The sequence below is a fragment of the Sarcophilus harrisii genome, chromosome 2, assembly GCF_902635505.1.
Source record: "Sarcophilus harrisii chromosome 2, mSarHar1.11, whole genome shotgun sequence".
Lineage (NCBI taxonomy): Eukaryota > Metazoa > Chordata > Mammalia > Dasyuromorphia > Dasyuridae > Sarcophilus > Sarcophilus harrisii.
Genome location: NC_045427.1, coordinates 484228942 through 484242597, shown reverse-complemented (window position 1 = coordinate 484242597; position 13656 = coordinate 484228942). Strand labels below are relative to the sequence as shown.

The 13656-nt window shown below is 34.3% G+C and overlaps 1 protein-coding gene across 2 annotated transcripts in view; it reads left to right on the top strand.

Annotated features, from left to right (window-relative positions):
- Positions 1–13656, top strand: part of TTF1 (transcription termination factor 1) — a 40637-nt gene that overhangs the window by 20639 nt on the left and 6342 nt on the right. Inside the window, exons 9-11 of one of the 2 annotated variants that reach the window (XM_012553975.3) lie at positions 246–335; positions 8984–9049; positions 11838–11923. In XM_012553975.3, coding sequence (XP_012409429.1) covers positions 246–335; positions 8984–9049; positions 11838–11923 — 242 coding nt within the window. Of the gene's footprint in view, positions 1–245; positions 336–8983; positions 9050–11837; positions 11924–13656 lie in introns of those variants that run through there. The other variant, XM_023494315.2, reaches the window with a different exon arrangement.

Here is a 13656-nt window from a genome sequence, read left to right as displayed (position 1 = left end):
CTCTTAAGTAAACTGTTAGTTTGGCATATAAAAATATTGATCTTTGCACACTATGCAGATTTTTCTGATCCTTAGTAAAAATGGTTGGATTTATATCTGTGAATAGAATCTAGTAAATGATAGAAATTGGATTTACATACTGGATGAGAATAATTTAGTGATAGAAAATTACCAAAATATATATATTTCCTATGGAAGCTTTTCCCTGAAATGATGAACTTATATATTTGTCATTTTTAATTTAGGCCTGAAATTCTGACCAAGCGAATGACCAGTGGGAAGGTTGTATACCGTGGGACAAATGCTCTGCGTGCTAAAATCAACCTTATTGAAAGGTACAGAAATTTAAATGTGTTCAAAACTAATCTCTTTTACCTTTGAAACTTTCATAAGGATAATCATTCAAAAAATATTTATTATGTATCTATACTCTTTGTAAAGTTTTAGGAGATGGAGGTGAGGAGGGTGTGTAGTCTAGGCATGGAGCATATCCTGTGTAAAGACTAGAAATGAGAGGTGCAGTGGCCTGTCTGAGGAACAGGAAGAAACCCAACTTGAATAGATCATAGGAAGGGCAATAATATTTATTAATGTCAATATGTTTTATAAAAGGACTTCTGTACCCTACAGAGGAGTTTCTGTTGACTCTAAAGATGGTAGAGAAATAGAGATGTGTTTAAGGATAGTAACTTTAGTACTGATAATGAATTAGAGAGGGAATCCTTCAGGCTGGGAGACCAGTTAGGAGGCTATTGCTGCAGTCCAAGTAAAAAATGATAGAAGCTTGATGGCCATGTGTGTGGAGAAAAGTTGGATTTAAGGTAATATTATGGAGGTAGAATTGAAAAGATTTGGCAACCTGTGTGGGAGGCAAAAAAAATGGGCAGTTAGAGATAATGCCAAAGTTAAAAATCTGAGTGACTAGAGGATGATGTTGCCTTTGCCAGAAATAAGGAAGTTACTTCAAAAGAGGAATTAAAATGAATTTATTGAATTTGGCACATTTTCGATACAATTAGTTCTAAATGGCCAATAGGCAACTGGCAATGGGGGACAGGAATTCAGGGAAGAAGCTGGTGCTAGGTAGATAGATCTTTGTTTTTTTTTTTTTTTTTTTTTTTTTTTTTTTTTAATTTATTTATTTATTTAATAGCCTTTTATTTACAGGATAGATACATGGGTAACTTTACAGCATTAACAATTGCCAAACCTCTTGTTCCAATTTTTCACCTCTTACCCCCCCCCCCACCCCTCCCCTAGATGGCAGGATGACCAGTAGATGTTAAATATATTAAAATATAAATTAGATACACAATAAGTATACATGACCAAAACGTTATTTTGCTGTACAAAAAGAATCAGACTCTGAAATATTGTACAATTAGCTTGTGAAGGAAATCAAAAATGCAGGTGTGCATGAATATAGGGATTGGGAATTCAATGTAATGGTTTTTAGTCATCTCCCAGAGTTCTTTTTCTGGGCATAGCTAGTTCAGTTCATTACTGCTCCATTAGAAATGATTTGGTTGATCTCGTTGCTGAGGATGGCCTGATCCATCAGAACTGGTCATCATCTAGTATTGTTGTTGAAGTATATAATGATCTCCTGGTCCTGCTCATTTCACTCAGCATCAGTTCGTGTAAGTCTCTCCAGGCCTTTCTGAAATCATCCTGTTGGTCATTTCTTACAGAACAGTAATATTCCATAATTTTCATATACCACAATTTATTCAGCCATTCTCCAACTGATGGACATCCATTCAGTTTCCAGTTTCTAGCCACTACAAAAAGGGCTGCCACAAACATTCGTGCACATACAGGTCCCTTTCCCTTCTTTATAATCTCTTTGGGATATAATCCCAGTAGTAACACTGCTGGATCAAAGGGTATGCACAGTTTGATAACTTTTTGAGCATAGTTCCAAACTACTCTCCAAAATGGTTGGATTCGTTCACAACTCCACCAACAATGCATCAATGTCCCAGTTTTCCCGCATCCCCTCCAACAATCATCATTATTTTTTCCTGTCATCTTAGCCAATCTGACAGGTGTGTAGTGGTAGGTAGATAGATCTTTGGATTCATCTGCTTAGAGATGACAGTTAAATCCATGATAGTGGGGGTGTTTTTTTTCCCAAAAGAAAAAAAAGGAAGCTTCATTGAGAAAAAAAATATTTATTATTTGGAAAGTGGAAAGATTAATAATGGATGAAAGTATTATTTAAGCATTAAGTATAACAAAGTAATAATATCAAAAATTATATATGAAGAAAAATGCTTTTGGTTTGTCATGTACCAAAGACAAAAAGAAATAATAGATGGTCAATCCAGATATTGTAATATTGGTTCCTAATTCCTAAGGAAATGGAAGGATTCCAATGTTTTTAATGCAAACATTTATAGAAAATTTATAGAACTCATAGGTAAGAATTTCAAAAATTAAGGTGGCTTAAAAGAGCAATATCCACACTAATAAGATCCCTGACTCACCAATATTGGTAGTATCTATTTTTTTTTAAATAATAGCTTTTTATTTTCAAAATATATGCAAAGATAGTTTTTAACATTCACCCTTGCAAAATCTTGTGTTCTAAATTTTTTTCTCTCTCTTCCCTGCTTCCTACCCTAGATAGCAAATAATCCAATATATGTTAAACATGCAGTTCTTCTATAAATATTTCTACCTTTTTCATGCTGCACAAGAAAAATCAATCAAAAAGAAAAAATGAGAAAATATAACAACAAAAAACAAAACAACAACAAAAAAAGTTGAAAATACTACGTTATGAGGCACATTCAGTCCCTAAAGTCCTTTCTCTGGGTGCAGATTGTTTTGTCCTTCACAAATCTATTGCAATTCTTCTGAATCACCTCATGGTTAGAAAGAGCTGTGTTCATCAGTTGATCATTGCATAATCTTGTTGCTGTGTACAGTGTTCTCTTGGTTCTACTCACTTCACTTAGCATCACTTCATGTAAGTCTCCAGGCCTCTCTGAAATCATCCTGCTGATCATTTCTTACAGAACAATAATATTCCATAACATTCATATACCATAACTTATTCAGCCATTCCCCAACTGATGGGCATCCCCTTAGTTTCATCATTGCCTTTATAAAAAAAGGCTGCTATAAATATTTTTGCACATGTGGGTCCTTTTCTCTCTTTTATGATTTCTTGGAATATAGTAGTAGTGAATGCTGCTGGATTAAAGGGTATGCAGGGTTTTTCAGCCCTTTGGGCACAGTTCCACACAACTCCTTACTAATTTTATTCCATATAGCAAGCCCTTTAGAGATGTTTAGAGTAAGTTCGTGCAAATAATTAGCTTGAGCCACTTGATTCTGAACAGTGGTTACAGACATAGCAATTGAGGCACTGGAAGATAAAATAGAAATTAATGCAATTATTCCAGAAACAACACATGAAATACATCTTTTCTTTCTATTTTGCTTAGTCAATGTTCAGTGTTCTCCTTCAATAGTCTGTTTAAGTGTCATACCAGTTATCACTCTGTATAGGTAACATATTAAGTGAAGGCTTCATATAACAAACACAATACTGGTATTAGCCTTATTTCCTATGTATTCAGAAACCTTGCATAACCTGCAAGTAACATTATAAACAAACATGTTTGTACTGTATTATGTTATATGATAATACATTCTTATTTCTATTCCAAAAATACCCCTCTATAAGAGTGAATAGTAATGTGATTTTCCAAACCTGATCATTCCCCTTTTGATTATTTCCCCACCATTTTGGTTTGAAGTATCCCTCATGCACATAGCGATTATGAGAGTCATTATGCCAGGACAAAAGTCTGATTCCAAACTGTGTGACAAAATCTCTGCTCTGTTCTGCGGTCCAGAAAAGGAGAATCGGCTTCTTCAGTGTCCCATAAGTCTTGATCTGGACAAGATGATATATGGATTCTTTTCTTTTATCTTCATGCTCTGGATAAATTAGGACAGGACATCTTTCCAGGATCCATGTGTCTCCTTCATCTGTGGAAATGCAAAGAAAATCTCGGCCCTGGGTTATTACTTATCAAGACCCCTCCATGTCCCATTGATATCCTTCCACATAACATACTGTGAGAGGAGGGCAAGGCGGCTCTTTAACCTTTTCTGTTCCTCTGAGGAAAAATGATGTAGTAAAGAAAAAAATTAGTCAGCTGAGGTGTGGGACATGTTATTCAATGTGAGATAATTAATGATATATGGTGCTTTAGCAAGTCTGTTCTTGGGGTTACCTCCCCCCCCCTTTTTTTTTGTTTATCAAGAATGACTTTCAAAGATCTACTAGGCTTTACTTTTCTAGTTTTGATAAGCAAATTTTTATGTTATACAAAGAGAGGGTATCAGAAGAGACTGTCTGAAGATCTTTCTCTTTACATACTTTGTGTAAAGTTTTTCTTATGGCTTCCCATTTACTGATAGTAAATTGGGATTACCTCCCAAGATTTGGGGGCTGCTGGGGAACCAGGGTGTATTGTTATAAACAGCCTGTAAAAATACTCTTAACTTATTTTTCTTAGCCCTTACTCCCCTTTATTTTTTATTTATTTTTTTTTGGGGGGGGGGCTGAGGCAATTGGGGTTAAGTGACTTGCCCAGGGTTACACAGCCAGGAAGTGTTAAGCATCTGAGGCCAAACAAATTTGAACTCAGGTCCTCCTGGCTTCAGGGCTGGTGCTCTATCCACTGTGCCACTTAGCTGCCCTTTTACTCCCTCTTTTAACGTAATTAATTGTAAAAGTTTAAGATCTTTCCCTTCATTCTTCAATCCTTTAACTATTTGCCCTCTCATTGTTTTACGTGTCTGTTTGCTCCAGAAAATAAAAAGTGAGATGTGCCAGTGAACAGTGCTGCTGGAGCCTTACTCTTACTTGACTTAGGCCTTTTGTCCTCCGGTTACCCAGGGGGTACCAACCACTAGAAGACCATCAGGTCTCTGTTTCCTTTGTGGGCTGTTTGAGGACCAGGGCCCCATGTTGGGAGCCATTTGTGGCGATCAGCACAACAAATAGGCTAGTGGTGAAAATAAGGTGAAGTTGCAGAATATTCAATAGAGCCATTTAATGAGAGAAATCGTATTGCTTATATATCTTAAAAATAATATGTTACTATGAAAAACATAGTTCTGTAACCAATCCTGTTTTCTGTTTTCTATGATCTAATTCTCTGGAGCATGTTGTTAGTTTCTAGGGACTCAATCTTATTTAAAGTTCACAATGCCCCAGTAATTGTTCCAGGACCTTATGTTTTCTCGTGACTTCAAGCTTAAATGCACTCTTGATTAATCTTAGGAGGAGGGGAACATTCCAGTTACTGAAGTTTCTAGCTTCCTGGGAGTTCTCTACATATTTCTCTAATCAATAGAGATTTAGAGCATTTTTTCATATAACTAGAAATGGTTTTGATTTCTTTGTATGAACATTATCTATTCATATCCTTTGAAGTATCTTTTTTTTAAACAAACATTATTGCAGCATTTATCTGGATGCACTTCAGTACACTTCACTGTCATGTATTAGAACTCAAAAAGAGTTTTCTAAAGAGTGGTGTCAAACTCAAAGAGAAAAAGGAGGCTACTAAACAGTATATAAGGATCCCCATATGCCTTTTTGGTAGAGAAAATTATATGTTAATATTGTTTATGTCCTAATGTTTTCTTTTTTATTTGTTTGTTAGTTATTTCCCAATTACATTTTAATCTTGTTAATGCTACTACTCAAAACATTGTGAACCACTGGGCCTAGGTTTATATCTCTGCTCTAGAGAGGTAAAGTGTGGTATAGAGAGTAGATTGACAAACCTAAAATCAAAAAGATTTGGAAAAACCCTACATTTAGAGGGCAGGTTGATCCAGCCAAGGGGTTGTTGTATATGCTGGAGAACCAAGAGCGAGCAGAGTCATGAAAAACCAGAGAAGAGAGACTGAAGGAGGGCAGGGCTGAGAGCTGTAGAAGTTATATGAAGACTGAGAGAAAACCATTAGCAACTAAGAGAACATTGTTAATCTTGGAGAGAGCAGTTTCAGTTGAGTGATGAGGGTTGAGAAGTGAAAGGGAGAGTAGACATCCTTTCCTAAGACTTTGGCTGTCTGAGGCAGGAGAGACATAGAACCTTATTGCCAAGGATATCACAGGTTGGCATAAAAGTTGTGTTTTTTTGGTTTGTTTGTTTAAGAGATGTGGAAGATCTGAGTTGATACAGAAAAAAATGAAAATTAGAGAAGAAATTGATTGTGGGGCAATGTACTAGAAAAAAATAGGAATGGGGTGGCACTGGAGGAAAGAATAAAGAGCATAATTCAAGATGTAGAAAAGAATGTAAGATGTATCTGCCCATATAGAATTGAAATAGGTATTTTGAGTCCAAACCTCCATTTGTGCCAGTGATGATTTCACTATTCCCCAACCTGAATTTTCCAGTCAAGCTGGTTTATTCATTACCTCCCAAGGATACTTTAATCCTTCTTAACTCCAGAGCTTTTCTCATGTAGCTCACCGTGTACTTGGCATACCCTACTCCTCTCCAAATCTTGCCTGTTCTTCTAGAGCATTTAGTATCCCATATCTTCCTACTCTAGTCTTTGGTTTTCTCTGTCCTTTAAAGTCCTTTGAGCAAGGGTACTGGAACCAGTTCAGGTCAGGTAGAGCCAGTTAGAAAATTTTCAGTCTGATCATTTACATCTTGGAAATCAGCAAACCCTTCAAATCAAGACTTGATGTATTATTTTGTTAATTATCTAGATTTAAGAGGGTGATAGCAAAATTTTAATGCAGATGAAACTCTACAGTGTGTGGATAGGATTTTGGAGATTTGCTTGTTAAAAATTTACCAATGCACCCCTATCTATAACACTTATTTTCTGCATCATTCATTTGATCAACTTGACACTTCCCATTTTATATTTTTTAAATACATACTACGTCCCATACAATTCTTAGATTTTTCTATTCCATGAATTTTTGTATTTTGTATCTTTTTCTATTTGGCCATTGCTGCTTTTCAAGGCATTCTTCTCTTTGAATTTTTGTGCTTCTTTTTCCATTTGCCTTAGTCTAGTTTTAAGGAGGTTGATTTTGTTTTGTTTTTATTCCTTTTTCATGTCTCCTTTACCCCCCAAGGTGTTGACTCTTTTTTCATGATATTCTTGCATCACTCTCATTCCTCTTACCAATTTTTCCTCTACTTCTGTTACTTGATTTTTTAAAAAATCATTTTTAAGCTCTTCTATGACCTGAGAACAAATTATATTTCTCTTTGAAGAATTGGATGGCAGTTTTGACTTTATTGTCTTCTTCTGAGTTTGTGTTTTGATCTTCTTTTGATTTGTTTTTTAAATGCTTTCTTGGTCTTCTTTGGTGTTTTTTGTTTTGTTTTGTTGGTTTTTTTTACAATTACTTCCCAATAAATCATACATATATCCCTGAAAGATCCTCTCTTTAAAAAATATCCATTAAGGAAAACTATCTAATAATAGCAACCAACTTGTGCAACATTCCACACCTATAGTACAATATCTCTCAATACAGAGGAAATGCATTCCAGTACCAGTCATCTGGAACTTGCTCTGATTATTGTATTTGATCCGAGTTCTGTGGTATCTTCATTTATGGTCATTATGTCCATTGTTTCAACTCTGCACTTCTTCTGCCTCTGTTCATACTAGTCCTCCCATGTTTTGCTGATTCCATTAGTCATGTCACCATTTGTTCAGATATCTCCTAACCAATATGTACCTAAATTTTATTTTAAGTTTTTTCTATTACCAAAAGTGCTGCTTTTTGAATAGTTTTATAAAGACAAGGCCTTTCTTTGATTTCTTTGGGTTAAAAGTCCAGTTGTTGGTTTTCTACGTCAAAAAGTATGACTATCCAATTTACTTTTTTTTTTTCTGAGACAATTGGGATCAAGTGACTTGCCCAAGGTCACACAACTAGGAAAACTAAGTGTCTGAGACCAGATTTGAACTCAGGTCCTTCTGACTTCAGGGATGGTACTCTATCTATTGCACCAACTAGCTGCTCCCCCAATTTACTTTTTATACCTAATTACAAATTTTTTTCCAGAATTGTTAGATAAATTCTTGGCTTTCCATTAGTGTAAAAATGTTCCCTTCTTTTCACAGCTTCCTTAACATTGACTATTTTCATCTTTTATCATTTTGTCAACTTGACAGGTGTGAGGTAATACTTCAAAATGATTTTATTTGCATTTTTCTTAATATTTAATCATTTGGAACATTTTTCACACAAATGTTGACAATTTGCATGTCTTATTTTTAAAACTGCCCATGTCCTTTGACCGCTTATCGATAGGGAAGTGAGTCTTGATCTTTTATGTTTGTGTCAGTTCCCTAGAGAATTTGAATGTCAGAGATTTTGGATGAATTTGTACCCAGAGAATTTGTCAGAGATATTGGATATAATGATTTTTGGGGAGGTCCCATCTATGATTTCTCTTATTCTAGATACATGGATTTTATTTATACAAAAACTTTTAATTTGTAAATAATTGAAATCAACAACTTTATTTTGTCCTTTGTAATATCCTCATCTTTGTCTGGTTATGACCCTAATCACAGTTTTGAAAAATATCTTTCATTCTTCTCTAATTTTTTAAATTGTGTGAATTGTTGGATTTAATCTCTTCTCCATTAGGAATTAATTTTGGTTCATTGCATGCAACATTGGTCTTAACCAGATGTTCTTAATTTTTTAAAATCATGACTTTTTTGACTCCTGTGGTAATTTGGTAAAGTCTAAATCTTTTCAGAACATTATAAGTTACTGAATTCTTCCTCCAAGACTTTATGTTCTTGGATTTCTCAAATGCTAAGCTACTCTTTCCTAGGCTGGCTCTTATAACTTGACAAAGCTGATTTATTATTTTTTTCTGGAACTGTTGTTTGGTTGATAAATGACTTGAAATACAAAAGATTTTATTAACACATACTTTTGATTTTCTCTCAGGTTATATCAAACAAATGTACAAGAAGCTAATGAAATTAATTGGGAGCATCTTGCTGGTGCCATTGGGTAAGAACATTTTTTTGATGGTAGGCTAATCAGAAGGATTCAGTCTAAAGAGGTGGCATGTAAATTTTTAGGAACAATGTAAAACTAACACTTGAGCGTTTCAGGGAAGTATTGGTAAATTTACTTTATTTGAAAAAAGAATTTTATATAACTGAAATACCTAAACAGTAAGATATGAGTGAATTTTCATTTTGGTTGCCTCCATGACAATGAACGTTTTTCACTTTTCCTTTGTATGATTGACCATAATATCAACCATATTATACTTTAGTCAGACTTGTAAGGCCTTTAATTTTTCTTTTCAAATGAAGGATTTGCTTTCTCTTATTGTCTTAAACCGTATTGCAAATATATATACTCAAATTGGCTAAACTCAGGTTAAACTAGTATGTCAAATGGGTTTTTGGAGAGCTGGTTGTTAAATGCTTAGCATTCCCAAATTGCCTAAAGTTTATTTTCCTCACTATTCAGAGGCAGCATGATTGGTCAATTACAATATATAAGAATAAAAGAGAAAAGTGATCACTTTCGTTATGTCTCTGTGTATTTATTATTCACAGTTAAAATATTTACCAGATTCTTGTTTTGTTGTTGCAAAAAAAAAATCTAGAATTCATAAGCACTTTTAAAATATTTATTTGTTTTGGTAGTACTGTATGACATCCATATTGGCAATATAGCCATCATTAACCTATTTAGCTCATATGATTTTCTTCTTAAAGACTTCCTAATCAGCACCAGCCCTGAAGTCAGGAGGACCCGAGTTCAAATCTGATCGCAGCCACTTAACACTTCCTGGCTGTGTGACCCTGGGCATGTCACTTAACACCAATTGCCTCAGGAAAAAAAAAAGACTTCATAATCTCTGTTTCACTTTTGACATTAGAGTCAATTTTCCTATTGGAAGAGTCATCAGCAGCCGTCCAGTCTGATTCTAAAAGCAACCACTCTAAGTGGGGGCATTTTGTCCAGCTGTCAGCCCTAATGTGGTCTCTTAGATTCATTGCTTCTAGATTTGCTCTTTGCCTCCATAAAACAAGTTTCCTCTTCCATAGGATTAGCCTTGGATTACATGAGAATAGCTATTGCATTCATCTTGAATCTTCTCATTTTGTAAATAAGAATCCTCCTTTATTCATCCATTTCTCAGATGACATATCTTCATTCCTCTCCTACAGATTTTTTTACCTTGCCATAGCAACCTTCTCACCACCCTAGAAGTTTATTCTGTCTCTAGAGCCTAAAATGTGCAATAGAAATCTGAGGGACAATAAACTCCAGGGATGGCTTTACCTCTAGGATAAAATATAAAATCCTCTCTAACTTCTAAAGACTTTCACAACTTGGCCCCAGTCTTTTTTATCCAACCTCTTTTCTCCTTTTCCCATAACCTATAATACAAACCAAAATGTCCTTCTCATTAATCCTCACAATACTCCATTTCCCATCTCCATATCTTTGTCTTAGTCTTTCCCTTCACCAAAACTGTCCTCTTCTTCTTATCACTTCCTAAAGTCTGATGTCCAAATTTTCAGAAGTTCGACTAGTGCCTTCTATAGGAAGTATTTATAGATGGCTATCTCCCTTTCTTAGTTTTAAGCTTCTTAAGTGCACAGACTCTTGTGTTCCTAGCTCCTAGAACAGTTGCTGGCACATAATAGGTATTTAATAAATGCTTGTGTGATTTGTTTATTACAATTGAGAAAATGTCAAATAAGCTGAAAATCTTGAAAAGTAATTTTTTAAAAATATGGTGTGAACCTTCTAAAATGAAAAACTAAACCTTGCTGAACACTCTCAAGAATGTTACATGAGTGCTGCTGTTTTATTCCTGGATTTGGCATCTTAACTGTGAAACTTTTAGAGCAAATCTTGGATTCTCAGGCAATAGGAGCCATAAAGGTCATTAAGTTCAATTCCCTGCTTTTATAGAAAAGGAATTTGAGATCTAAACAAGTAAAGGAACTTCCCCAAGTTTATATAACTACTTCTCTGGGCCTCTTATCTTTAAATTGAATGAACTTAATTAAATGATCTCCAAGGTCCTATTTCATCTTTATTTTCATGGAAAAGGAAAAAAAGAAAAGAAATTCTGTTTCCCTGACAAGTTTAAATTCAGATGAACACTATATTCAGTGATTTTATTTTTATTTTTTTCAGATTGTAAAGGACTTTATTACTTTTTTTAATAGCTTTTATTTTTCAAAATACATTCACAGATAGTTTTCAACATTCACCTTTACAAAACCTTGTGTTCCATATTTTTCTCTCCTCTAGACACCAAGCAATCCAAAATAGGTTATACACGTGCAATTCTTCTAAACATATTTCCACATTTATCATGCTGGTGCTTTTATTTATAAGCAAAAGAATAGTGGTTTCTGATGTGTTTTCTTTTTAAAAATCCATTTCCAGCCATTGTAGGATAGAACACTGGATATGTAATTAGGAAGACACATCATGCATTGAAATGTGGCCTCAGACAAGTACTTATTAACTATGTGATCCTGGGCAAGTCACTTAATCCAGTTTGTCTCAATTTCTCATCTATAAAATGATCTGGAAAAGGAAATGGCAAACTATTCCAGTATCTTTGCCAAAGAATACCCCAAATGGTGTCTCATAGTCAGGCACACTGAAACAACAGTAATTGTGATGTCAATAATATACTTTTTTTTCATAATATTGAATTTCTGAGTTGAAAAATGATGAATATAAATATATTTATTCCTGTTGGATTTTATTTTTTGATAATAAAAAGATTCTTTTTTGTTGTTGTTGTTTTTAGAGATGTTCCTCCATCCTATGTTCAATCTAAATTTTACAAACTGAAAGCTACCTGTGTCCCTCTTTGGCAGAAGAAAACCTTCCCAGGTCAGTAGTCATTAATTGTGCAGTGTTATTTCCCCTTTGTTGCCAGGCATGTTTGGCTTAGATCAGTGATTCTTAGCTTTTGAGCTATGGACCCAGACTTCAAATTCATATCATGCATTTCTACTTGTTCTCCATTTGACCCCAGAAAATGTGCAACATGAAAAATAGGGTTTGTGTTGACAGTTTTATATGATCATTCATTTATGCTCATAGAAAAAAAAGTTCTTATTACAATATTGTTAAGTTAATAGTTTTTGTTGTGCTTTTTCTCAACAGATACTAATATAAATACTACTTATCATGGAAGATAGGAAGTTTTTTGATAATAAAAAGAATTCTTTTTTACTCAAAAAAGATTGAGAAACAGTGGTTCTCAAGAACCAAGACTTCTAAAACTTTTTCCTTTCATGACTCCTTTTCACCTGAAAAAATGTTTATATGACCCTGGGTATATAAAGATATATAAAATAGATACAAATCAAACATTTACTGAGAATAAATCATAATTTTGCAATCTCCACATTCAGTTAGGAGAACCTATAGGGGATCGCAAACCACAATTTAGATGGCTTGCATGACATGGCATCATAGTGTATGTTACAAAGTAGTTTAAAATCTCAACATAAATTTTTGGTGTCCTACAATATATCAATAGATCGCATGAATTTATAAATGTGGGATCTCCCTTTAATGGTTCAGATTTCAACCTATCCATGCTTGTTCCTGATATGTGAGTTTTTTTCTTCTTTAAATGCCCCATAGCGGGCATTTGCCCAACATGCTAGAGATCTTTCATTATATTTCGAGTTTTTTAGATAATAAAGCAGCTTTTTGTCTATCCAATCTATATATCTTCAGTGAGGTTTTTTATGACAATTCTTGAATGCAAATCACTTAACTTGCTATAGTTTAACTATACCCATGAAGTTTTGTGCTCTTTGGGTCAAAAACTAGGAAAACATTGTACATGTTAAGAGCAATAATAATCAACTGTAAAAGAATTAGCTACTGTGATCAACACAGCAATCAATGACTATGAAAAATGCTATTTACCTCCAGAGAGAGGATTGATGATCTGTTGAATACAGATCGAAGCTTATTTTCTCATTTTTTTTGTTTGCAGCATCAATAATATAGAAATATATATTTGGCATGACTTCATGTGTATAATAGGCATCATTTCTTGATTTCTCAGTGAGTAGAAGAGGGGATAGAGAGGAGAGAATTTAGACCCAAAAATTTAAAAATAAAGTAACAATTTGAGAGAAAAAAAAGCACAGGACAAGGAAAATAAAATTTTCTATTGAAAAATTATGCTTAATGTCAAGAAATAGGGATAGAAGATGTCTCCCTGGGAGAACCCTAATAAGTATCAAAAGGCATTCAGGAACAGAGACTTTCAGAATTCAAAGGTTTGGCAGGTATCATCCAATGTAGTCACCATCAAATATAGCATCCAAATGTAGCATGACAGCTGGTCATCATGTCTCTGAATACCATTGCTTCATGAAGCAGGCAGTTTGTCAATGTTGGACAATTCTAATCAGCTTCTATGACTTTCTATGATTTGACTTTTAGGATATTTCTTTAAGAATTGTTCCTAATTTGGCCTTTTTGGAGTGAGACAAAAGTCAATTCCCTAAAATTCCTTTTTAATAATATATGACAGACATCATGCATCCCTTAATTCCTCCATTATTATTTTTAGGCTAAACATCCCAGCCCTCACCTCT